At 50.0% G+C, this 26,006-nt stretch overlaps 1 protein-coding gene and 2 long non-coding RNA genes across 7 annotated transcripts; all 3 read right to left on the reverse strand.

Moving 5' to 3' along the window:
* Nucleotides 1-6,886: 6,886 nt before the first annotated feature.
* LOC309854861 lies at nucleotides 6,887-13,381 on the reverse strand. 3 transcript variants are annotated; one of them, XR_014306452.1, is made up of 4 exons: nucleotides 12,062-13,374; nucleotides 10,351-10,493; nucleotides 7,796-9,759; nucleotides 6,887-7,355 (listed from the first exon to the last, which is right to left on the reverse strand). It is a non-coding gene; the product is annotated as an uncharacterized lncRNA (long non-coding RNA). The 3 variants fall into 3 exon arrangements; XR_014306454.1 differs by lacking the exon at nucleotides 6,887-7,355 and having other exon boundaries at nucleotides 7,982-9,759; nucleotides 10,409-10,493; nucleotides 12,062-13,369; XR_014306453.1 differs by lacking the exons at nucleotides 6,887-7,355; nucleotides 10,351-10,493 and having other exon boundaries at nucleotides 7,982-9,759; nucleotides 12,062-13,381.
* Nucleotides 13,382-14,087: 706 nt separating this feature from the next.
* STX4 (syntaxin 4) lies at nucleotides 14,088-19,282 on the reverse strand. Of its 3 annotated transcripts, none has more exons than XM_082713957.1 (11): nucleotides 18,877-19,282; nucleotides 18,544-18,642; nucleotides 18,339-18,438; nucleotides 18,129-18,203; nucleotides 17,542-17,612; nucleotides 16,092-16,200; nucleotides 15,944-16,020; nucleotides 15,570-15,707; nucleotides 14,729-14,839; nucleotides 14,473-14,571; nucleotides 14,088-14,379 (listed from the first exon to the last, which is right to left on the reverse strand). In XM_082713957.1, the coding sequence occupies exons 1-10, from the start codon at nucleotides 18,904-18,906 to the stop codon at nucleotides 14,491-14,493; spliced, it is 891 nt and encodes a 296-aa protein (XP_082570083.1). In that variant the 5' UTR covers nucleotides 18,907-19,282; the 3' UTR covers nucleotides 14,088-14,379; nucleotides 14,473-14,490. The 3 variants fall into 3 exon arrangements, with proteins under 3 accessions (XP_082570083.1, XP_082570084.1, XP_082570085.1); XM_082713958.1 differs by having other exon boundaries at nucleotides 18,339-18,460; nucleotides 18,877-19,253; XM_082713959.1 differs by lacking the exon at nucleotides 18,877-19,282 and having other exon boundaries at nucleotides 18,339-18,460; nucleotides 18,544-18,765.
* A 5,111-nt stretch (nucleotides 19,283-24,393) lies between these two features.
* LOC309854617 lies at nucleotides 24,394-25,736 on the reverse strand. Its single transcript, XR_014306319.1, has 2 exons — nucleotides 25,609-25,736; nucleotides 24,394-24,872 (listed from the first exon to the last, which is right to left on the reverse strand). It is a non-coding gene; the product is annotated as an uncharacterized lncRNA (long non-coding RNA).
* Nucleotides 25,737-26,006: the final 270 nt, after the last annotated feature.

Consider the following 26,006-nt stretch of genomic DNA (forward strand, 5'->3'; position numbering starts at 1 on the left):
CCCAGTGCATGAGCCTAAAACTGGGCTTGATCTCACAACTCTGAGATATAACATGAGCCAAAATCAAGAGTCTGACAACCTACTAAGCCACTCAGGTGCCCCTTGGAGATACATTTTCTTTTCTTTTTTCTTTTTTTTTTTTTTTAAGATTTTATTTATTTGACAGAGAGAGATCACGAGTAGGCAGAGAGGCAGACAGAGAGAGAGAGGAGGAAGCAGGCTCCTGCTGAGCAGAGAGCCCGATGCGGGGCTCGATCCCAGGACCCCGAGATCATGACCTGAGCCGAAGGCAGTGGCTTAACCCACTGAGCCACCCAGGCGCCCTTCTTTTTTCTTTTTTAAAAGGTTTTATTTATTTGACAGAGACAGTAAGAGCAGGAACACAAGCCGGGGGTGCGGGAGAGGGAAAGCCAGCTTCCCCAGGAGGAGGAAGCCTGGTGCGGGGCTTGATCCCAGGACCCTGGGATCCTGACCTGAACCGGAGGCAGACACTTAACGACTGAGTCACCCAAGCACCCAGAAATACATTTTATAATCCTTTCATCACTTGATGAATATTTGGGTTTTCCATTGTTTGGCTACTGTGAATAAAGCTGCTATGAACATTCATGTAAAATTTTTTGTTGTAAGATTTTATTTATTTATTTATTTATTTATTTATTTGAGAGAGAGAGAGAAAGAGAGAGTGAGAGAGGCGGGAAGGTCAGAGGGAGAAGCAGACTCCTTGCAGAGCTGGGAGCCCTGTGCGGGACTTGGTCCCAGGACTCCGAGACCATGACCTGAGCCAAAGGCAGTGGCTTAACCAGCTGAGCCACCCAGGCGCCCCATGTAAAAGTTTTTATGTGGACATGTTCTTCTTATTTATTTATTTCTTTATTTATCTATCAGAGAGACAGAGAGCACCACAAGCAGCAGGAGAAGCAGGCAGAGGGAGAGGGAGAGGCAGGCTCCCCTCTGAGCAGGGAACAGGATGTGGGACTCCATCCTAGTATCTTGGGATGCTGACTGGAGCTAAAGGCAGATGCTTATCTGACTGAGCCACCCAGGCGTCCCTGGACATGTTTTTCAATTCTCTTGTTTGCAGAACTGTCAGAATGTTTTCTAAAGTGGCTGGACCATTTTACATTCCTACCAACAGGGTATGACTGTTCCAATTTCTTCATACCTTTACCAACAGCTGCCATTATCTTTTGATTATAGCCATCCTGGTGGGTGTGAGTTTGTGGTTGTGATTTGGATTCCCTGGGTGGAAACTGATGTTGAACGTCTTGGGGCACCTGGGTGGCTCAGTGGGTTTTAACTCTGCCTTCGGCTCAGGTCATGATCTCAGGGTCCTGGGACCAAGCCCCACATCGGGCTCTCTGCTCAGTGGGGAGACTGTCTCCCCTTCTCTCTCTGCCTGCCTCTCTGCCTACTTAAAATCTCTCTGTCAAATAAATAAATAAAATGTTAATTAAAAAAAAAAGAAACTGATGTTGAACATCTTTTTGTTTGCTTATTGGCCATTTGTACCTCATCTTCGGAAAAATGTCTATTGAAGTTCTTTGCGTGTTTTTTAATTGGGCTGTTTGGCTTTTTGCTGTTGAGGGGCAAAAGTTGTTTCTGTATTCCAGATAAAAGTTTCTTATGATTTCCAAAAATTCTCTCCTACTGTGTGGATTGTCCTCTTACTTTCTGGGTGCCCTTTGGAGCACAAAAGAAAAAAATTTTAATTTTGAAGATATCTCATTTATCTTTTTTTCTTTTTTAGTTGCTTGTGCTTCGTGAGCCATATATAAGAAACCATTTTCCTAATCCAAGGTCATGAAGAATTATGCCTATGTTTTTATCTACAAGTGTTAGAAACCTTATATACAAAGTTTACAACCTAGTTTTAAACTTATAAGGCTTAAAATTTATAAAAGTTGTGAGCACCTGGGTGGCTGAGTCGGTTAAGCATCTGACTCTTGGTTTTGGCTCAGGTCATGACCACAGGTCCTAGGATGGAGCTGTGCAACTGGCTTCACGTTCCGCAGGGAGTCTGCTTGAGGGTTCTCTCCCTCCGCTCCCCCCCCCATCTCAGGTGCACTCTCTCTCTCTCTCTCAACATAAATTCTCTTAAAAAATTTGTAACCTCGGGGCACCTGCGTGGTTCAATCATTGGATGTCTGCCTTCGGCTCAGGTCATGATCCTGGAGTCCTGGCATCGAGTGCCACATCAGGTTCCCTGATTGGCAGGAAGCCTGCTTCTCCCTCTCCCACTCCCCCTGCTTGTGTTCCCTCTCTCGCTGTGTCTCTCTCTGTCAAATGAATAAATAAAATCTTTTAAAAAAATTTATAACTTTTTTTCGGTAAACTTTGAACATTTTATTATTTTTATAATTGTTTTAAAAGATTTTATTTATTTATTTGACAGACAGAGATCACAAGTAGGCAGAGACACAGGCAGAGATGGGGGGAGGCGGGCTCCCCGCTGAGCAGAGAGCCCGACATGGGGCTCCATCCCAGGACTCTGGGATCATGACCTGAGCCGAAGGCAGAGGCTTTATTTTTTTTTCTTTTTTTAAGATTTTATTTATTTATTTGACAGAGAGAGAGAGATCACAATTAGGCAGAGAGGCAGGCAGAGAGAGCAGAAAGCAGGCTCCCTGCTGAGCAGAGAGCCTGATGTGGACTTGATCCCAGGACCCTGAGATCATGACGCAAGCCGAAAGCAGCAGCTTAACCCACTGAGCCACCCAGGTGCCCCTATAAACATTTTATAGCTAAAACTCTTACATTTGGATACTTGATCCATTTTGGGCTAATCTTTATATGTGATTTCATTCTTTTGCACATGCTTATCCAAACACTATTAGTTAAAAAGAATGTTCCTTCTCCACTGAATCCTCTTGATATCCTTGTTGGAAATAACCTAACTGTACACATAGTTTATCTCTAGAATCTCCATGTGTTCCATGTAGGTGTATCTATCTATCATCTACCTATCATCTCTCTCTTTATTTTCTTTTTGCTAGTACCATACTTTATTTTCGTTTTGCTAGCTACCATATTGTAGCTTTGTAGTAAGTTTTACCAAGACTTGTAATTCCTCCAACTTATTCTTCTATTTCAAATTTTTCTGGATTCCCTACATTTCCATACGAATTTTAGGATCTGCTTTACAATTTTTGTGAAAAGTAAGGAGCAGCTGGGGTTCTGATGGGCACTGCATTGAATCTGCAGATCAGTTTGAGAAATACTACCATCTTAACATGAAATCTTCTGACCCATGAACTTGGGATTTAAAGAATCTATTTCACGACACCTGGGTGGCTCAGTCAGTTCTGTTAGCCTTTGGCCAGACACAGAGTCCTGGAATCCCGGTCCTGGAATCCAGTCCAGCATCAGACTCCTTGCTCAGTGCGGAGCCTGCTTCTCCCTCTACCTCGTGCTCTTTCTCTCTTTGATAAATAAATAAATAAAATATTTTAAAAAATATATTTAGATTTTAAATTTCTTTTCAGTGTTTTTGTCACTTTCAGCATATAAATCTTACTCTTCTTTTGTTAAATTTATATCTAAGTATTTTATTCTCTTTGCTTCTATTATAAATGGCATTGTTCTTAGTTCATTTTTGGATTGCTTCATTGCCAGCAATGAGAAATACAATAAATTTTTGTGCATTATTCTTATATTTTGCAACCTTGCTAAACTGGTTTATTAGCTCTAATAATTTGTGTGTGTATATCCCTAAGGGTTTTCTATATACAAGATCATGTCATCTGGATAATTTACTTCTTCTTTTGTAATCTGGATACCTTTTACTTATTTTTCTTGCCTAGTTGCCTGAGCTAGAACTTTCAGTACATTGTTGAAGAGAACAGACATCCTGATCTCAGGGGGGAAACATCCAGTCTTTCACCATTTAAGTATATTAACTGTGAATTTTTTTATAGATGCCTTTTGATACTTAGCAAGTTAAGGAAGTTTCATTTTATTCATAGTTTCTCAAGCTTTTTTAATTGTTGTAATTAAAGGGTGTTGGAGTCCTCAAATGTATTTTCTATTGAGATGATTATATGGTTCTTCTTCTTTATTAATATTCAGAATTAGGGGCGCCTGGGTGGCTTAGTCAGTTAAGCATCTCTCTTCAGCTCAACCCATGATCTCAAGGTCTTGGCAACCCCTGGGTCTGGTTCCCTGCTCAGAGCAGAGTCTGCTTCTCCTGCTCCCTTTGTCCCTATACCCCACCCGCTCAGGCTCTCTCTCTCAAATAAGCAAATAAAATTTTAAAAATATATTCAGAATTACATTAATTGAAGGGCGCCTGACTGGCTCCAGTTGAAAGAGCATTCAACTCTTGATCTCAGGATCATGACTTCAAGCTCCATCTTGGGTTTAGAGGTTACTTAAATAAACTTTAAAAAATTACATTGATTTTTGGATGTTAAACCAACCTTGCATTCCGGGAAAAAATTATGCTGTATAATAATTTTCATATATTGATAGATCTGGTTTGTAATTTTCTTTTTTTGTGATGTCTATGTCCAGTTTTATTATCTGGATAATGTCCAATCTAACTTCTGGCCTTCACTTTTCTTCTGCCCTCACTTCCTTTGCCCCCTGGCTATCTACCACGACTGTCCAAGGGGGAGCACATCGCAGGAATGCCAAATCACACACCCTGCTGCTGGTACAAGCAGCAGCTGTATCACTGCTCTGTCCGTACTGTGGATGACAGTCATCACCCACTTCCCAGCCAAATGGCTGGATGAATTATGGGCTTCTCCCAGGAGAATGCTCCAGGGCCAGGGCTGTGGAGGAGATAATGGGAAGTCAGCAAGCTTAATAGGTGGAGCAGTGATTCTGAATTCAACCAAGATCTGGAAGCCAGTTCTCAATTCCCTACACATAGTCCCCTCTCAATAGAAATCCCTCCAGCTGGGGCCTGCCTTCATTCAGTCCCTATCCTGCTCTGATCTCATCTACCTACTCCTACAGAGCAGGCCCCAGCAAATAAACAAATTTGTTTCTTCCCAGGCTTGGGGCCATTACACTTGCGAAAAGCTGGGGATGGAAAACACTGCCCAGGATTTGCCCATCCATGATGCTCTTTCTCTTCGTTCAAGTCCTGGCTCCAGTATTAGGTTTCTGTCCCTGCGTACTAAAAAACCACAAATTCAGCCTCTTAAAAACAACACCCATTTTTTTAAAGATTTATTTATTTATTTGAGAGAGAGCGAGCGCACCAGCCAAGGGTGGGGCGCAGAGAGAGAAATAGTCTCCCACTGAGCACGATCCCAGGACCCAGAGATCATGACCTAAGCTGAAATCAAGAGTCGAATACTTGGGTGCCTGGGTGGCTCAGTGGGTTAAAGCCTCTGCCTTCTGCTCAGCAGGGAGCCTTCCTCCCCCTCTGTCTCTGTCTGCCTCTCTGCCTACTTGTGATCTCTGTCTGTCCAAAAAAAAAAAAAAAAAGAGTCGACTGCTTAACTAACTGAGCCATCCAGGCGCCCCACTCATTTCTTATTTCACAGTTCTATAGGTCCAAAGTCCAGTCTGACTCAGCTGGGTCCTCTACTTAGGGTCTCACAAAATGGAAGTCAAGGTCTTGGCCAGTCTGGGCTCTTATCTGGAGGTTCTCCCCTAGAGACCACTTCCAGACTTAGCCAGGTGATTAACAGAATTCGGTTCCATTTGGCTGTAGAACTCAGGTCCCTGTTTTCTTTGCTGGGTGTCAGTCAGAGGTTGATCTCAGCTTCTAAAGGCCATCTACATTCCTTGGCTGGGGGCCCTTCAAAACTGGCCATTGGCACATCAAATCCTCCTGTTTCAAATTTCTCTGACTTCTGTTTTCCTCTTCTGTTGCTAGCTGGAGAAGCATCTCTGCTTTTCAGAGTTCATGTAATTACATTGGTTCACCTGAATAATTCAGGATACTCTGCCTATCTTAAGGTCAACCAATTAGTAAACTTAATTACATGTGCAAAGTCTCTTTTGTCATGTAAGGTAACATATTCATAGAGATTAGGGGTTGGAATCTTCGGGGGCCATTTTTCTCATTACTATAGTTCACCCTTTAGCCCTCAAATATTTATGTCTGTTCCACATGCAAAATACATTCACTTCCTCCCAAGGTCCCTAAAAGTCTCATCCCATTAGAGCATCAAGTCAGAGTCCAAAAAACCTCATACAAATCTTATCAAGTCCAGAGTCCTAAATCTCATTATCCAAAAGTAGATGCAGATGAGGCTCTGGTTCTAATTCTTCCTAGAACACAACTCCTGCCATCTGTGGTCTATAGAACTGAAGAAACAAGTCAGGTACTCCCAACTTGCATGGTGGGAAATGCATAGGGTAAGAGTTGATAGACGTTCTGGTTCAAATGGGGAGAAATGGAAGGTAGAAAGGAGTCACTAATCCAAAGCAATTCCAACAACCAGCTGAGCAGATTCCCTTAGGTTTCCAGACTAGAAGTAATCCTCCATGGCTCTGTTCTGGCCTGAGCACCCGGGTCTGTCCTTGGGATTAGTTACCTTCTCTAAGAAGCCATTCCTAACTACCTATTAACATGGCCATCTCCAATCCTTTGTCATTTTTTGTCATAGAATGCTGCTTAATTTTTAATAATACATGTCATGGTTTGGGAATGTCTTAGTTATTTCTTTACTTGTCCTTTCCACTAAAATATAACTCCATGAAAGGCAGAAGTATTTTTACTTCTATTTCTCCGGCACTTTCTAAAACACTGAGTATGTGACTCTTGCTCAAGAGATATTTCATGAGTAAATACATTTCTAAAAACCCCACTTGGGTGGCTCCGTGGGTTAAAGCCTCTGCCTTCGCCTCAGGTCATGGTCTCAGGTCCTGGGATTGAGTCCCTGCATCGGGCTCTCTGCTCAGCAGGGAGCCTGCTTCCCCTCTCTCCCTGCCTGCCTGTCTGCCTACTTGTGATCTCTGTCTGTCAAATAAATAAATTATATATATGTAATTTATTATTTTTTAAAAATTCCACTTACACGTGAAATGAGGCTAAGCAATTGCCCCCAACCATGTCCACATGCTCATCCCTGGAATCTGAGAATGTTGCCTTATATGACAAAAGGGACTTTGCAAATGAAATTTGGAGTTGTAAGACGGAAGATTATCCTGGAGTATCTGGGTGGGCTCAAAGTAATCATAAGCATCCTTATAAGGGGGAGACAGGAAGGTCAGAATCACAGCAGAAGGTGATAAGACAATGGAAGCTTTGGAGGACGAGGCCGCTGGTCAGGGAAGGCCGGCATCCAACAGACGCTGGAAAAGGCAAACGATCCCTCCAGAAGGAGTCAGCCCTACCGACTCCCTGACGGGTTAGCCCACTGAAACTAGTTGTGGATTTCTGATCTCTGGAGCTGTAAAATAATAAATGCATGTTGTTTTACCACTACGTGTGTGGGACTTTGTAACAGGAGTAACAGGAGGCTAATACAATTGGGAGGGGTGAGCGCTGGTAGTATGTGCTGTAACTGTGGACTGTCCCCCAATAGTCATCCTTCCCAAGTTAGCTTGTTTCCTGGGAATAATTTCCCAGTTCCCCTAGAACTTTTGGCTGGACAAAAAGCTTGCCCAGGGGAAGAGTCTATTTCTTGGCCATGTGACTACATTCTAGCCAATAGGATTAGAGCAGAAATTCTGGGTCTGCAATTTAGGGTAAAGGGCAAGCCATCCCCTTCACTTTCCTGCTTCACAAGGGCTCAGCTGTGGAAGTGCTGGTGGACCCTCTTAGACTACGTGGGGGAGGGCAGTATCCCAGGGAGGGAACAGCAACAAGACAAATAAAAGAATTTATTACTGCAGCATGCGGGTGGCTCAGTCACTGAAACATCTGCCTTTGGCTGGGGTCACAATTCCAGGGTCCTGGGATCAAGCTCCATATGGGGCCCCTGAGCAGGGAGCCTGCTTCTCCCTCTGCCTCCGCGGCCATGCCCCTGCTTGTTCTCTCTCTGTCAAATAAACAAGTAAAATCTTAAACAAATAATTTGTTATTATTTTTTAATTATTATGCTTTGGTCCTGATAACTTCACGCAAAGACCCACCATACTAATCTGGACTTTTATACAAGAGAGAAATAAACTCCTACCTTGCATAAGCCATGGTTAGTTTGGTTCTCTGTTCCATGCAGATGTACCCATAAGCAAAAGTACAAATTGCCACTTACTATCCATTATGTTGGGGCTTCCTGGAAGGGCAGACATCTTTGTAATTAAGGCAAGTTTCGGTTTTACTTTTTTTTCCTTTTGGACAAGTCCATTGTAATAGCACCATTGTGGTCTCAGGATATATATGGTATATCCTAAGATATGTCTTGGGATATATGTGAGGTTGACATTTGCCAGGCACCAAGCTGATGGTGGAAGGTCTGAGCCCCATCGCCCAGACGTTTTTCTAGGTCACATAAGCAGCTGCCACAGGCTGCCAAGAACCAGCAAGGCTCACTGCATCGGAGGGTAAATACCCCTAAACAAGGAGCAAGCCTCAGACCTCAGAGAACTACCTCAGCTCAGTTTGGTATGCTGACTGTCTCCACGACAGGGAAGGAGAACTACGGGGCGCCGGGGGGCTCAGTGGGTTAGGCATCAGCCTTCCGCTCAGGTCACGATGTCAGGGTTCTGGGATCGAGCCCTGTGTAAGGCTCTCTGTTCAGCGGGGAGCCTGCTTCTTCCTCACACTCTCCTGTGCGCTCGCTCGCTCTCTCTCCCTCTCTCTCAAATAAATAAATACATAAATAAAATATTTCTTCAAAAAAAGGTTAGGATGGGGCGCCTGGGTGGCTCCAGAGGGTTAAGCCTCTGCCTTCAGCTCAGGTCATGATCCCAGGGTCCTGGGATCGAGCCCCAAGTCAGGCTCTCTGCTCAGCCGGGAGCCTGCTTCTCCCTCTCTCTCTGCCTGCCTCTCTGCCTACTTGTGATATCTCTCTCTCTCTGTCAAATAAATAAATAAAATATTTTTTAAAAAATTAAAAATTAAAAAAGGAAAGGAGAACTGAATAGAGTCTCTGCAACATGGAGAGCTTTTATCCATCAACTAGGATCAAATTATGCGGCAGTAACAACCATCCCAAAATTTCAGTGGTTCACAACAAATGTGTTTTTCTCACTGATATTCCATGTCCTCTGTTGGGGGAGCTCATCAGGTCATCAAAAGGATATGACTGCCAGTTGACCTGTGAGCAGCACCCCCCTCCCCTGTAATCAAAGGTTCCTCATACCCCTCCCTTGTCCTTGGAATGTCCATTTGGCTTGACTTCTCTGCTCCCAGACGCTGCCCCAAGGATGCAGCCTTGAGAGAGTACTGTGTTATTGAGACCATCTGCATGGTAGACATGACTGAACCCAGTGAAGGCCTCTACAAAAACTTTTTTTTAAAGTAGGCTCCATGCCCAACATGGAGCTTGAACTCATGACCCTGAGATCAGAAGTCACACGCTCTACTGCCTAAGCCAGCCAGGCACCCCAAGCCCTCTATATAGATTTTTAAGATTTGGTGGGAGGTGCAGAGATCTACGTGTCTGGTGGCATGTAGGTCCCCTTGCTTCTTAACCCCACCATGTACTGATCTGCGGTGGCCTGCCTCTTTGTTCAGTCTCTCCCTGTGCTCTGTGTACAGGGGCTGGTTTCAGGTTTTACTTGGGAAGCTTCTGAGGATGTTGTGAACCAATGTCCTCCATGGGACAGCTGTGGCTCTGTTTTACTTCATCTTCATCCCAGAATCGGAATCTAGTCTGAAGGAACGGCCTCAATCTGGAATTCTTCAATCTCAAGACAAAGAAGAGAAGAAAGGCGTCAGGCCCTGTGATGGCTCTTAAACCTTCCTCTTGGAAGTGGTACAGTTACTCCTACTCGAGTTCCTTGGCCTGAAGCAAGCCACATCCCCAAAGCTGATGTCTGTGGGGTAGGGAAATATAATCTCATATGGTGGGGCCCCACAGCAAGGGTTAATGAACGATGGGTTTTGAACAATTGTGAAATCTTCCTAGTCTGCCTTCTTTGTCACAAATATGGCCTTTGTGTTTTTTCTACATGCAAGATATATACATATCCTTCCCCAGGGAGACCACCCAAATGACCCATCTAATCATGGCATCATGCTTAAGTCCAGGACCACTAGTAGTGTCATAGCAGGTCCAGAGGTAGCTTCTCTTGATCCAGAGACCTATGAACCAAAATCACCACCACCACCACCACCATCACCACCACCACCACCACCACCACCACCACCATCATCATCATCACCAGTTATCTCTGCCCCCACTTCCTCATGCACATCCAACATCTGGAGCGGAACAGGGAAGGGATACTAGCAGTAAACACTATTTGGGAGTGTTTGGGAGACACACAGCAACTTACTGATCCATGGTAACTGCAGCATCCTGCTGGGCAGATGTTCAAGGCCCCCCACCTTTACCTGGGGGTGGGATTGCTTCCTGGAGCTAGTTCCCTGGTTCCCATAGAGTAGCTCATTCTTTCCCATTTATTCTCCTTGGCCACATCTGAGAAAACATTGGAGGTTATGCCCTTCAGAGGCAAAGTAGCTTTCTGTCTCCTTCATGTCCATAGAAATTTGGGAGCTCTCAAGATCTTGAACACTCATGGTCTTTTGAAAATCCAAGCTAGTGGCTTTTGTGAGGAGGGAAAGAAGCTTCTTATCTATTTGATTCCAGTCAGTTCTATGGGCTAACTGCCAAACCCACAATTCTTTTCAGACCTGCCTCTCTCTTTAGAGTTAATTGTAAGCAAATGAAGCCTACTAACTCCTCTGGGAGAGTTGTACTCTTAATCTCTCTTTTCTGAATCACCTCCACTAACTGAAAGCCTTTATTTGGAACCACTTTGATCAATTCAGAGGTTTCTACAAAAGGCATGAAAGCCATACACTTGATTAAGACCCTTGCCACAAAGATGGATTTCACTCAAACTTTTCAGCTTAAGGGCTTTGTCAACTCTATCTTTCATTGCTTAAAAATATAGATCACCTGCCTGGACCTTCTATACTCTCTTCCATTTCTGCTTAAAAACTGGCCCATTATTTTCAGAGTTCTTTCTTTCTTACCGTAATCTGTCAAATGCGTCCCCAAAGCAATCAAGTCATGCTGCTGATATTCTTTCTCAAATTCCTTTTTCCCTAAAGGCCCAAGCTCATTTGGACATGATTTATATTCTTACTTATTTCCAGCTTACAGTTTAACCAAATGCTTCACCACAGCCTAACACATCACCATCTTTCCAACTTCTGCTGATGGTTTCCTCATCAGCTGCTGTCCAGCTCCAAAGCCAATGGCACATAATTCAGGTTCATTTATTAATGTGGTAGCGCCCCACTTCTGGGTACTAGCTCTGTGACAGTTGGTTTAGACTTATTCTGATGTGGCAACAACTAGTCTCCAAATATCGGTGGTTTGCAGCAAACGGGAAAAGAAAAGGCAAACTGCCAGCCTACTCACTGATACTTAAAGCTTCTATCTGAAAGTGACACTTGACATTTCTACTCACAATCCATTGGCCAAAGCAAGACATAGAGCCAACCCTGCTCTAAGTGGGGCACGAATGGATACAACCCTATAGTGAGTGGTCCAGTAGGAAGGGCAGTATATATTGGGAACAATAATACAGTCTATCACAGGGTTGCACAAGAAATGTCGGTCATTGAGCCCGTCCACTCCCCCTTTATGGACACTCTGCTGCAGTGTTTTGTGCCACATAAACACTTCACATACATCATGGTCAAGGGTAAAGTCTTGACCCGGCTAGACAGTTTGTATGTTATTTTTCCTGGTAATTTGAACCATAAAATACGGAGTGAATGAGGCAATAAGCAGGGAGAGCTACAGCTGAAAAGTTATGATGCAAGATGGATTTGGAAAAACCACATCCAAACAAGACCCTGTTCTCTGAAAGTTGGGCTGACAGCCCCCAAGAGAAGATTTCAGTGCAAAACCTGCCCTTAACCCCTCATTCAGGTCAGTTCCCCCCAGGGAAAGGGTATATGCGGGAGAGGCTGTGAAATGTCCAGTGCACGGGTCCACCTGACTGCTAAGTCTGCCCCAAACTTGCCACTCACCTGTTCAAAAACCTTCCATGTGTCCCCTAGCCCACAGGAAAAGTTCAAACTACTGGGCCTGGCATCCAAGGCCTCACTCGGCCATCTAGTTATGTTTGTCAGGAGGTTCTGGACCACTTCCTGGGGGAGACAGACACGTAGGCGGGCTTTCAGGGGGGGGGGGGGCGTCCAGCAAAGCCAATCCCAAGTCACATACCACACACTGACCCTCAGGTGCGTCGATGTGACTCTGTCTCGTCACAGATCCGATCGTCTCTGTCAGGTCCCAGTAGGTGCCGACGGGTTGTGCAGTTTTCCTCCGAAGGAGAAAGATGAGGGGTGGACAAAGGCGACCGCGAGGACAGGATTCCGAGGAAGATGCAGGCCACAGGGGAAGAGATGGAGAATTAGGGAAGCCCGGAGGCCCCGTATCCAGATTGGTCTTCTACTGGGCCAGGATCCGTCTGGCCCCGCGGTTTCGCACCGAGTGGACATCCAGGTCGTGCTTGCACACCGGCGAGAACGGGGAGCTCTTGCTGATGTGTCTAGGGCTTCACCTGGATTCAGGACCCACGATCTCGGGCAGGACCAAGGCGTGGCTACCCTCCCAGACCCGAGCAGCTGCCAAGTCCGGGGGCTGGGGAGAGGGACCCGACTCGCCCATCCTGGTCAGCCTCTCTCAAGCCTGCGCCCCTCCCCTCATTCAGAGGTTTGGTCAAGCCCCGCCCCATGACCCAATCACTTTAGAGGGTGACCGAGGACTCACTGAGGCCCCGCCCACATCTGCCGTAGGCTTGTTGTGGTTTGATCCCTCCCCCGGGCGGTCCCTGGGCGTCCTCCTAACCAATCCCAATGCTCCTTAGGAAAAACATTTAGTTCCGCGGGCCAATCGTTTTCCAGTTGCGGCCAGGCCACGCCCCCACGCCCGGGGCCCAGCCGAGGCTGGAACCCGGCGCACGCGCCTTGCAACGGCCAAGCCGGAGTCTGTCTAGGGCCACTGGGGGGCGCTGCAGGCGGGTACCCAGGTGGACCGAGGCACAGCCGGCCGGGGTCCTGGGGGCCTAGTCCCGCCCCCCGGCTCCTCCCCAGGCCGGGTCCCGGGGCAGGGTCCGGGACTGCACCAGGACAAGACCAAGGGCAAGACCGCCCTTCTCGGGCTCGCGTTACCCCCGCCCCAGAAGCGAGCGGTCCTGCAGGCCACACGGGCTGCGCAAGGGCCGGTTGGAGCCGCAGCGACGCAGCAGCAGCAGGGACCTGAGGGCTGGAAGTGGGATGGGTCGGGGTGGCTGGCCCCCACACCGAGGCTTGGGGTCAGCGCCGCCCCACTCCAGCCGGACTTCAGGGCTGGGAGCTCGCTTTCCCCTGAAATCCGGCGTCTGGGAAGGGACGCCCAGCTCTGGACACGAGGCTTCGGGACTTGGAACTCTTCGACAGGGAGAGTTGGGGTCTGGAGCTTAGGTGCCTCAGAGAAACCAGGGCTCAGGCTCTTCAGGCTCCTCTGCTGCTTCAGCCAGATAGCCGCTTAGTAACGAGGGCTTGATCCGGAGTCCCTGGCTCTCCAGGCCACACTCTGATGTGGCCTTTCTCTGGGTACAGGGCGGTTCTCCTCTGCCTGGTAACTCTCCCATGCTTCTTCCTTGTAACTGGCTCCTCCTCAGTACTCCGTCCAAATGTCTCCCATTCTGAGATGGGCCTTTCCCTGTTGACTGTATCAGCCTCCATGACTCACGGTGCCTCTCCCTGGTCTCCGATGCCCACCAGTGCCCACACATATCTCCCCTGGCCCAGGCTGGCTTGGCCCAGCTTCACTGCTCTGGGCTTAGGGACTCCCAGTAGTCTTTACCCAAGGGCAGTGTAAGTCAGACAGGGGCATGTGTCCCTGCCTGTCCCACCTGCTCCCGTGGGAGAGTAGAAGGGCCGGGCCAGTTTCTGCGGTCACAGCACCTACCAGTCTGGGCTGGGCCTGGCTCCAAGGATGGCCAGGAAAAGGGGAGCTAGACACCTGAAGGCCGTGGGCCGCCCCTTCCAGGAACACACAAGCACAGGGCAGGCTCCAAGCACTTTTTTTTTTTTTTAATTTCTTACAAAACCGTGTGTCCCAGCCGAACAGGATGCCGCAGGTCTTCCCGCAGGCATGGTGGCCCGACTCGGGAAGCCCCCAAGAATGAGTGGCTGCCGACCCCAGGAGAACCATCTGCCCCTCTGCACAGGCCCAGTGGGAGGAAGGGGTCCAGCTGGAGGCTCTGTCCTGCCGTCCCCCCTCAGCTGCGCGGAGCGAGGGCAGACCGGGGTCTCTGGGCTGTAGCGAGGGCAGACCCGGGTCTCTGGGCTGTTAGCGCCTGCAAGGCAAGGAGGGAGAAGAGGGTCTGAGGGAAGGAGGCGAGGCCGGGGCCGGGGATGCGGCAGGCCGGGGGCAGCCCACAGGAGCTCACCAAGAATGTGCGACGCGCTCACACCAATGTGGCGATACCAATGATGACCGCCAGAATGAGGACAGTGACAGAAACACAGATGGCGATCAAGACTTTCTTCTGTGGGAGAGGAGTTGAGGGACACTCACTGGAGGGGGGGAGGCTAGCAGGGTCGGGGATGAGGGGAGGGAAGAGGAGGGGAGGGGCGGGAGGGGAGGGGAAGGGAGGGGAGGGGAGGGGTGGGGAGGGGAGGGGTGGGGCGGGAGGGGAGGCTCGCCTTCCGGGCCTTCTTCTGGTTCTCCAGGGCAATCTTGACGTGCTCCTGCCCGCGTTCCACATAGTCCGCGGAGCTCAGGATGTTCTTCTCGATCCGGTCGATCATCTCCCCCTGCTCAGAGGGGCGCGTGCTTCAGGCAGGAAGGCATGACTGGGGGCCGAGGGCCGGCACCTCCTCGGCTTGTGCGCCCCAGCCGCCTGAAGGCCATTTTCTGGCAGCAAACAGCACTAACAAGGTGCGGGGCAGGACCACAAAAGTTCACGTGCCTGAGGGGGGCTTCCGGGCTCCCTCTTATCCTGTGGCCCCTTCTGCCCTGCTCCCTTACCTGCTACAACCTTCCTTTGTGACTTAGGGCCAAGTGCCTTAAGAGGCCCATACGTTTTCACAGAGTGTGGACTCTTGTCCCCTCGGACATCTGTCTGAATTTGCCCATTCTTCTAGGCCTGCCTCTCAACAGCTGTGAAGCCCTCCCCACCCCTGCCTCCTCATGGCACCGCCAGCCTTCAGGTCCTGGTTCTCCTACTGAATGGAGTCCCTTCCCCGTGACTCGCAGCTGCACGAGGCTATTGGCTGAGGCACTGGCGAGTGAGCTCCCCCAAGACAGAGCCGGAAGCTTACCCTCAGCCATACAGCCAAGGGCCACAAAAGAACACCACCTCCCACCCGGCCTCATCCAGACCTGCGGAGGCAGGCGCTCAGGAGTGAGGGCCAGCCTGGGGGAGATGGGGGACGAAAGCTTCAGAGAGAGAGGCTTGAGGGTGGAGATGGCGGACAGTCACAGCAGGGCTTCTGACTGAACACGGTCTCAGGCCAAGCCCAGTCGGCTGTCTCGGGGGCCCACCTGCATCTCCACTTCGGTAGCCAGAAAAGTGAAGATCTCATGAAGTTCACGGATACTGCGTTCAAGCTGCTGGATCTCACTGTGTCGTGCCGAGATCTCATTGAGGGCCTGTCGAGTCACCTGTGTGTCCTTCAGTATCTGGGGAGTGGACAGCAATGGACAGACGGGTCACAGGGAACCTGGCAGCAGGTCCGAAGTTCCCGTTGAGCTCTCGGGCAGCCCTGGGACTTGGAACCGGGGCTGGGGCCCTGACACGTGACACTAAGCCTGCTAACTCATGCCCCTCTGGGCCTCCGTATTCCCTCAACCAGAAGGGGCCAGGCCTCGGAGAAGACAAGCGTCCCGAAGGGGGAGGCGAAGCTGTGGCCACTCACATTGGACACAAACACCTCGCTTTGCCCACTGTCCAGCATCTGCTCCAGCTCCTCATCCGACACCATCCTGGCATTTGCTGTGAAGGGGAAAAGCCAGGCTCAGAGCTGCATCGGGTGACCTGACTGCGGGCCACACACCCCGACTCACTGATCTTCAGCTGCCTCCGGATCCGCTCCACGTTCTTCTCCCGGTACTCGGACTGCGTCAGGTTGCACTTGTTGATGAGCTCCACGAATTGCTGGGACAGGACCCCATGCTGACGGGAGAGAATCGAGGCTGGGCACCCCGGAAGGATTTGGCTTCGACACCCCCACGAGGACAGCACAGGCTGTTCTAGGTGCCTGCTGCACGCAGCCACCATTCTCTCCAAGTGAAAAGCCAAAGCCCTTTCTGGGCCTACGTGACCCTCCCTTCCCCCACGTCCCCTCTGAACGGCGGGCTGCTCCTGCCTCCACGAAAGCCACCCCACCTCAGACTTTGCATTCGCTGCTCCCCGGGTCTAGCACGCTCACGCCCCGCGGAGATCACGGACGGAACGACCTCGTCTCTACCTTACTAACACTGCAGCCCGCCCTCTCCCGGCACGCTCCATCCCTCTTCTCCTCGTTTCTTTCCCGGAGTACTTAACTATGTTCTAAAATAATGTACATATTTATCAACGTGTTTGTCTCTCCCCACCAGAACAGAAGCTCCATGAGGATAGGGCTCCTGGGTTCACTGCTGTATCCCAAACAGCTAAAACAAACAGCTCATAAACACCTGTGAATACTTGCTGAACACCAGCCTCACTGCTCAGACCAAAGGTGGGCTAGTATACCCGGAGGGCAGTCCACTTGCTGCACTTGGGACAGGGTCCATCTGGGCCCTCAGCCTCTCGCACCAGGGACCGCCACAGGCTCCCTATGAGATGTTCTCTCATCTTGCCTTTCCCCGGCCACCTTCAATGTGTTCAATCTTTGGAGCACCTTCCCCAGAGACCTATCTGCTCTACTGCCCTCAGCTGCACCCCTGCAGGCTGCCCAAACGGCTCTATCTTCAGTCTAGGGGACTTGCTGAGCTCTGGGCCTTCCTGCTCCAACTCTGACCTCCAGGAAATCTGAGTAACTCCTCACTGTGAACCCAGAGCGGGGCAGTTGGATTGCCTCAAATCTCCTTGCTAAGATTTGAGTCCGTGACCTTCCTCCTCCAGGAAGTTCCTCTTGCTGACTTCTTGAATTCTGCCCATGGGGCAGAGGCTGTCCCTGTCACGTGGGCAGGAAACCCCCAGTTACTTATGACTGTTCCCCCTTCTTCCCCGGGCAGGGATATTAGCTACCAAACCCTATCTGAGTGATGTCTCTGTCACCTATTCAAGCCTGACCTCCCACCTTGGTTTCTAGAAAGCATGCGTTCCACAGTCAAGCTCAGATCATATCTGGGGACCCAGCAACTTGTCACCGAATGGCGAAGGTGACAGATTGTTAAGTAGACTGGGAGTCGGGAGTCTTGACCTTGGGTGAGTCCTTTCTCTCTTTCAACCTCAGTTTCCCCATTTGAAAACCAGCTAATGATCCATCTAATGATGTGAAATGTCTTAGTTCTGGGACTAACAACCCACCTGTGTCTTTCTCATCCTTGTGTTGACTGAGTTATAATTCTCATCAGCTTCCTCATTCTGGGGCTCTATGGCTGTGGGAAGACACAGGGTATTGGTGAGGAAGGGGATTTGAGCTGTGATTCCAAAAAATCATGAGACCAGCACACAGGGCCAGAGCCATACCCCATCCATCCAACAGAGAGGTGCATATCTCCATGGGATTCTTTTGGGAATTATAATTTATCATAAATGACTAATTCTGAGCCTCCGATGGGAGAACATGGATTTTTCTTTGCAGTACATCAGAGCATTCCCACCGGAATACAGAGGACTCTTGAGAAACCCCCATCTGCCCCTCCAAAGAATGCACATTAGGCAGCAAAAACTGTAGAAGTAAATGGTTTCCTTACAAATAAAGGAACTTAAGGGGCTGGCATGTGCTGTGGAAAACAATACGGACAGGAAGCCAGGACAGAGTGCTTCTAGGCCTAGGCCTGCTATGTGATCTGGATACATCACTGGCCTCTCTGGGCCACACACTCCTCAGACATACCAGGAGCCGGGCAGGACCACAGGGAAGGATCCGTCTGAGGTCCTAGGGAGCTCACCCTTCAGCTGCGATCGGATCTCCCTCCCCAGCTGTTTGATCTCCTCGCGCAGGTTCTGCAGGTCCTGCTTCATACCTGAGCAAGAGAAACCCAGGACTCCCCAACAGCAGCCCCTGCCTCAACCAACCTCCCCGGCCACCACCTTCACGGAACTACAAACCCCACAATCCCTCCGGCTGAGCGCGCGTTTGCACTTGGGGTTTCACTGACTTTCCTCGGGAAGAGGCGTGGCCAGGATGGTGACCTGCTGCTTCTCCAACTCTCGGACTTTATTCTCCAGCTTGACAATAGTCTGTCGAATGGTCCGGACCTGGGGAAGGTGACCGAGAGGGCTGAAGGAGCGATGGGGTTCTGCGGCCCCGCTGCACCTCGAGTCATCCAGCCCCTCGCGCAGAAGGCCGGACCGCAGTCTTACCTTGTGGAAGAACTCGTCGTCCGGGCTCCCCAGCCGCGCAGTGCCCGGGTGCACCACCAGCGCGACCCGCTCCTGGTCCTCGTCCGAACTGTCATCCCCCTACAGGGCCGGGGTCGGCGGCATCGTCTCCTCGCTGTGGCTCTCTCGCCGCAGGACTCGGGGACTTCCGGGTCTTCCCCCGCAGCCCGCAGCCCGCAGCCCGCAGCCCGCAGCCCGCAGCCCGCAGCCCGCAGCCCGCAGCCACCCCTCCCTGCCCCGGAGTCCAGGACTCCCGGGTCCGGCCAGACCCGGACCGGTCCGCCCGTCCGCAACCCGGCAGCCCCCACTGCTCACCTGCCTCAGCTCGCGGGTCCTGTCGCGCATGGCGGCCCGAGTTCCCTGTCCCCGGCGCCGGAGCCCCGAGGGCCTCAAGACGAAGTTTGGGAACTCGCGTACCCCACTCGTACTCGGACACGGACACTCCCCCCTCCCTCAGCCGGCGGACCCCCGAGCTCCCCCACGAGCCACCAGAGGCCCTGCCCCGGGCACCATCCACAGTCAGTGGGAAGAAGCCGACCTCGGGGACCCCCCCGAGGTCCCACAGGTTGGAATTCCCTTTTCTTTCCCCCCTCCCGCTCCTGCAGCCTCGGCCCCGCCCCTCTGGGATGATCGGGGCATGCGCGCGGGGTCGCGTCTCCTCCTCGCCCGGGGAGAGGCTGCGGGCGGAAGCCGCCGCGCCCCGAGCGGAAGCGGAGCTGCCAGGACGGGGGAGCCCGCCCCCTTCGCCGGAACTGTCGCGTCCTCGGACGGAAATGCCGTTGCCGACCCGGGCGGGAGTGCGTCACCGATCGTCATCGGACGGACCCTGCATCGCACATCACCCCATGGGCACCCCCCACGTCACGTGACCGGCCCGGTGCCACCGTCGCGGACCCCAGACCGAGACGAGCGAATGTCACGTGACCCGGCGCCGTCCCCTTGGTCTCCGGACACCCTTCTCCGCGCGAAGTCTGCGGCGGCCTCGCGCGCAGGCTGCGCCCCGACACCCCCGCGCGACCCTCCCCTAAGACCTCGCGAGGCCGTGGGTGGGAGGACCCTTGCTGGCACCGGCTCCGTCGCTTGGGGGTCCGGGGGTGCGGGCGCACAGAGAACTCAGGATTCGCGGCTGTCAGCGTCACGCGACCTTGAAATTTGGAAAATAATAAGATCCAGCGTCAGAGAATTGCAGGGTTTGTAGGCAGAGACTCTGGGGGTGGAAAGTGGCCTCACCCAAGGCAGAATCTCTTCTCCCGCAGACTGCTGGCGCGGCCTCCGCGGGTGGGCGGTTGGCGCCCTGCTTGAACACTGCAGTTCCGCTGCGCTCACCACCCGAGCATGAGACCATTTCAGGGCAGCTAAAGCTGAGAAAAGCGTCCGGACTCTCGAGCAGTCTGCCCCTTGCATCTAACTCCTGCCTAGCACCGGGGTCTACCCTCGGAAGCCCACCAAAAAATGTGCACGCGTTCCACACTAGAGTGGACTGGGAGCTCTTCGGGTCAGGGCATGGCCGTCTCGCTCTTACCTGAATACCCAGTCCCCAGCACATGCGGGCCCTCAATAAATACCCGTGGACAGAATTGAGCCCTTCATGTATCTGGAGATAAAGCTTGTGGCTCCCTAGTCTTGTCTTTCAGGCGTCAGCCTCTCATGGTGACACTGCCCTAGCCCTCTAGATGACCATTCAATGGATATTTATTGGGCACTTATAGAGCAGAGACCGTTCAAGGGGTCAGAGAAAAATCAGGGCCCGAGAGACAAAAGACCTTTCACTTATGAAACTTGCATTATGTAAGAGGAGTCCCCAAGGCCACTCAGTGAGTCTCAGCTTAGCCAGAGTAAAAATCAGGTCTCCTGGATTCCAAGGGCTCTTTCCAGGGAACTTACAGTGTCAACCAAAAGAAAGAATGGCTCCTGTCTAGTATGCCCTGGCAAGGAGAATATCGATTTCCTTTGAGTTGGTGTGGATTTCTGGAAGGGACTTCATTGTCTCCGGGCCTCCATCTCCCAACTATATCCAATGGGAGGCATAGAGGGACAGGGAGATCGTATTTATGGGTTTCCCCTGCTCTAAAGTTCATTGATGATGAGGTTGGAAACTGTAAAATGCTGTCTGATCCTTCTCTTCCCTTCAGAACCCAGCTTGCCTGGGGTTGGGAATGGAGAAGTGAAGATGGTGTGCTGCTCTGATCAACCTACAGGAGGGTTGGAGGGTTTTTCAGGAGGCTAAGCCCTGCCCCTTAGGGTCTCCTGGAGATCATGAAGGAGGATTTCTCCACTCTTGGGTCTTCTATATCAGCCTCTGCCTCCCTGCCTCCTGCCCCTCCTCTCTCTCTCTCTCTCTTCCTTTCTCTCTCTCCTACTCTGTCTCTCTGAGTGGGACAATGGAATGGCTTTTGGACATCTGACTCCCAGTCCTGCATGTGGTCTTAAATAACTCATCACTCTTCTCTGGGACTCAATTTCTCCATTTGATAACTTGGTCTCGCAAATTCTGCCTTGCCTAAGGTAAGAATTGAACAGTATCAAGTGAGGTAAGAAAGGCTGTGGAAAGGTCTTGCGAACTGTAGAGGGTTGCCCCCTCCGTGGAATTTTACGACTGTGGGTTCCAGCTCTCTCTAGGATCACCAGTCCCACCTGCCTCTCTGTTGGCCTCTTGATGGTTTGCCTTCTTGGTTCCCAGCTGGGTCTGGAGTTGTTGGTGCCTTTGGTAAGTTTCCCAGGCTTATGATATTTATTCATTCATATATTGTATTTGTGGTCTCTGGGTGGGATCCCAGGGCTTTGGAAAGGTGACTTAAGGTCACAGGAGGCTGGGCTTAAAGCCTCATGGAGTGGTCTGGAGAGAGGGTGGGGAGCAGGGACCGCATAAGGAGAATGGCTCTGGGGATGGAGTTCTCCAGAGCTGAGTCCTTATCTCTATTTCATGGTTTTGGGGTTATTCCTTTTGGGCCCTCTGAACAACCTTGAGCTGTGCATTAAGTATATTGGGTCTTGGATGTATAGGTATTAGGGCTCTGTTCGTGTGTTCCTTCCAGTGTGTGTGCCCCCCGCCCCACTGCAGGTCCAGCCTACCCACATCCTACCTATACTGGAACCAGATGACCTTGGGCTGGAATCCTAGCTTGTTCCCCTCATCATACAGCTCATGAAAGCAAGTTACAGAACTTTGCTATGCCTCAGTTCCCTCATTTGAAAAATGGGAATAATAATGGTACCAACCTTGTAGGATTAAATGAGGTGATATATGTAAAGTGAATAGAACAGGGCCTGGCACGGAATAAATGCTATAGAAGTGTTTGCTGCTTTTATATGGCACTGATGATGATGATGATTACCCCGAGGGGGTGAGCAGGGATTCCACTCTGCGGCCTGCCCAGGGTCTCCTCCTGCTTTCCAACTCCTGCACCCCGCTGTGCTTCGGGTGCAAGGCTGGAGGCCTCTCCATGGACATGAGGTCTCTTGTGTCTCCACCTGGATCTGACACACCATATATTTTCTTATACTTTCTATTTTTATTTTCTATATTGTCTGTTTTCACCTAACGCAGAATGGAAGCTCTCCTGCGCTGTTCACTGCTGTGTCTCCAGGGCCTCCAACAGTGCCTGGCAAACGGTAGCTGGACAATAAATATTCATGAATGAATGGACTTATTGTTTTTATTTTTTTTAAAGGTTTTATTTATTTATTTGACAGACAGAGATCTCAAGTAGGCAGAGAGACAGGCAGAGAGAGAGAGAGGAGGAAGCAGGCTCCCCACTGAGCAGAGAGCCTGATGCGGGGCTCGATCCCAGGACCCTGGGATCATGACCTGAGGAGAAGGCAGAGGCGTTAACCCACTGAGCCACCCAGGCGCCCCAGCACATTGTAAATATTAACTCATTTAATTTTCATAGCAGTTCTGTGAGGTAAGTACTATTGTTGTCCTCATTTTACAGAGGAGGAAACTGAGCCACGGCAGTATTAAGTAACTTGCCCAAGGGTACACCCTAGCAAAGGGGAGAGTCAGGATTTGAACCCAGAAAGTAGAGGTCTAGATTCTGGGCTCTTGTCTACTCCACTGTGGTCCAAGGAAAGCGTGGGCTAGGGGAGGCTCCCTGTGTCCACTTACCTTTGGGAACTTGCTGTCACCTGTTGAGGCCCTGCTTTAGATCATCTGTGGGGCGGAGAGGGGAGGACTTGACCTGCAAGATTGAGCTTTTTCCCCTCCCCATCACAGGGTCTCTCTCCCTTTTTTTTTTTTATATTTTATTTGTTTATTTACTTATTTGTCAGAGAGAGAGAGAGCACAAGCAGAGGGAGAGGCAGGCTCCCTGCTGAGCAAGGAGTCCGTGCGGGACTCTACCCGAGGACCCTGGCATCAGGACCTGAGCAGAAGGCAGACACGTAACCAACGAAGCCACCCAGGCGTCCCTCCCAAGTTCTCTCTTCCACACCTGCTGGGTAGGGCTGACTGCCCGGAAGTTGTTGGCCTTCCCACTCCCCAGGAGCAAAGACACCCGTGCATGTTTGGCATAAAGGGCCTCTGTTTATCCTACAAGTCTCTGAAGTGGGTTTTGTGCCAAGCCCCAAGGCCCACAGAGAGGAAGCCCCCACAGCTCTCTTTTCATGATTGTGTTTGTGGCCTGACCTTGACCACTCCCTAGAGTTCCATCTGAGAACCTCTCTTCAGACACTACACACATTCTTGTGGCTTTAACTGGCATGCATGGGCTGCCTCCCAAATCCCTATCTCCAGGCTCAAATTTTCTCTTGAGCTCCAGATCCCTGAATCCACTTGTCTCCTGGACATCCCTTCGTGGGGGTCCCATAGGCACCTTAAATTCAACATGTTTCAAACAGGAGGCATCGTCTCCCCCTGAGAATCTCCTAAGCTAGCTTCTGTTTCTCCTGTTGCTTCTCCATGTGGGATACTCCTGATCACATGTGCCATAACCTTGGCCTTGAATTTCATTTTAAAAGTGATGGGTCACACAACTTGTCAGCCCCCCTAAAAACACCAGAAGAAAATATGGGCAAAATCGTTTATAACTCTTGGAGCGAGGAAGCCTTTCCAACTCCAACTCAAAAGTCAGAAGCTATAAAAGATTAATAATATGTTTGTTGACATGGAAAAAATTCTGCATGGTTAAAAAATAAAGCAAAATCAAAAGACTAACAATAAACTAGGAAAAAATATTTGCAATTCTTATCATATACAAAGGGCAATCTTTGTACTATTTAAATGTCTTCCTCGTATTGATAAGACCAACAGTTCAATAAAAAATGGGCAAAGACTGGGGCACCTGGGTGGCTCAGTGGGTTGAAGCCTCTGCCTTCGGCTCAGGTCATGATCCCAGGGTCCTGGGATAGAACCCCACATCGGGCTCTCTGCTCATCGGGGAGCCTGCTTCTCTCTCTCTCTCTCTCTCTCTGCCTGCCTCTCTGCCTTCTTGTGATTTCTGTCAAATAAATAAATAAAATCTTTTTAAAAAATGGGCAAAGAACATGACAGATCACAAAAGAGAAAATACATAAGGCCTTAACACATATGCAGATATTCAACGTCACACATAATGAGAGAAATGAAAAGACGATACTGAAATGCCTTTTTTCCTTTATTGCATTAGCAATAACCCATATGTCTGATGAAACACTCTTTTGGCAAGACTGTGGGGAAGCAGGGACTTTCACCCATTGTTGGGAGGAATGCAAAATGATACAACCCAGACATTATTTATCAAAATTATAAATGTATACACACTTTGAGCCAGCATTCTCACTTGCAACAACCTATCTGAAAACCTACCTCTATCAATTAGCTATTGCTTCCCAAGGAACCACCTTAACACTTACTGGCGTAGAACAACGATTTATTGTTTCTCTAGATTCGGAGAGCGGCCAGGTGGTTTTTCTGCTGATCTGATCTAGATTACTCAAGTGATGGCAGTCAGCTGACGTCTAGCCTGGGCCTGGATGGCCCCTCGTGGCCGTCACAGGTCTGAGACCTTAGCCCTGATGGCTCGGTCAGCTAGAGGGGGGCTGAGCCGCTGTCTCCATGTGGTACGTCAGTTATCCTGAATTTGTTTAATTGTTTGTTTGTTTAAGCTCCCTGCCCAGTTTGGGGCTTGAACTCGCAGCCCTGAGATCAAGGGTTGCACGCTGTACTGACTGAGCCAGTCAGTGCCGCCAGCCCGAGTTTCTTCATAGCACAGCATCCTCATGGTTCCAAAAGGGTGAGAATAGAAGCTTCAGGGCCTCTTGAGGCCCTGCTCAGAAGTTGTTCGACATTATTTCTTCAATTAGTCTCTAAGCAAGTCACAAGTCCATACCAGCTGCAAAAGGTTGGGGGGGAGGAGAAACAGAATTTTAATGCCCTCTATCTGCCCATGAATGAAATGGCATATACATCAATGTTATTCATTGGATTTTGTTTGCAGACTTGTCCATCAGCAGGTAAGCAGCTGTGAAAAAGGATGAGGACGTTGATGTGAGAGTGCTTTAAGACACCTTGTTAGTCAAATATTAAGGTGTAGAATGAGTGGACCATGCTATTGAGGTATAAGAAAAAAAAGTGTGGGGGCACCTGGGTGGCTCAGTGGGTTAAGCCTCTGCCTCAGCTCAGGTCATGATCTCAGGGTCCTGGGACCGAGCCCCGTATCAGGCTGTCTGCTCAGCAGGGAGCTTGCTTCCTTCTCTCTCTGCCTGCCTCTCTGCCTACTTGTGATCTCTCTCTCCCTCTCTGTCAAATAAATAAATAAAATCTTTAAAAGAAAAACAGTGTGTGTGTGCGTGTGTGTATGTGCACATGTGTGTGCGCGTGTGCTTGTATCCTCAAAGAAATCCTGGAAAGTTACAGAAGAGAACAAGCTGGTAAGCACAGTTGTCAAGAGTAAGAATCTTCACTGTCAACCTTTAATGTTATTTAGATTTTTGAATCTGTGAAAGTACTACCTGTTTTAAATAACTGTATCAAAGAAAGAAGCTACCTTCAAATAATTTCCAACAAAGAAAAAGCTGTCTTAGGCAGCTTGGGCCGCTGTTACAAAATAGCACAGATTGCCCGCTTACCCAGTAGACATTTATTCCTCGCAGTTCTGGAAGCTGGGAGAAGATCACAGTGCCTGCAGATTTGGTTCTTGGTGAGGGCGCTCTTCCTGGATTGCAGATGGTTTGCTGCATCCTCGAAGAGCAAAAGGAGGAACCTCTGGTCTCTCTTCCTTAAGAGGTTGCCCGTTCCATCAGGGACGTCTCCCTGGTGGGTGGACGTCTCCACCCTTGTGACGGCTTCTCAACCTCATTGTATCCCAAAGGCCCCACCCCCCTGATACCATTACAGTGGGGGTTAGGGCCTCAGCGTGTGAATTTGGGGGGCACAAAGACTTTCAGCCCATAACAGAATACTGTGATCAAACTTTCACTTTTCAAGGATCCTGCCGGTGGCCATGTGCAGGGAGACCACAGATGGC

The sequence above is a fragment of the Mustela nivalis genome, assembly GCF_964662115.1.
Source record: "Mustela nivalis genome assembly, chromosome: 19".
NCBI classification, from domain to species: Eukaryota; Metazoa; Chordata; class Mammalia; order Carnivora; family Mustelidae; genus Mustela; species Mustela nivalis.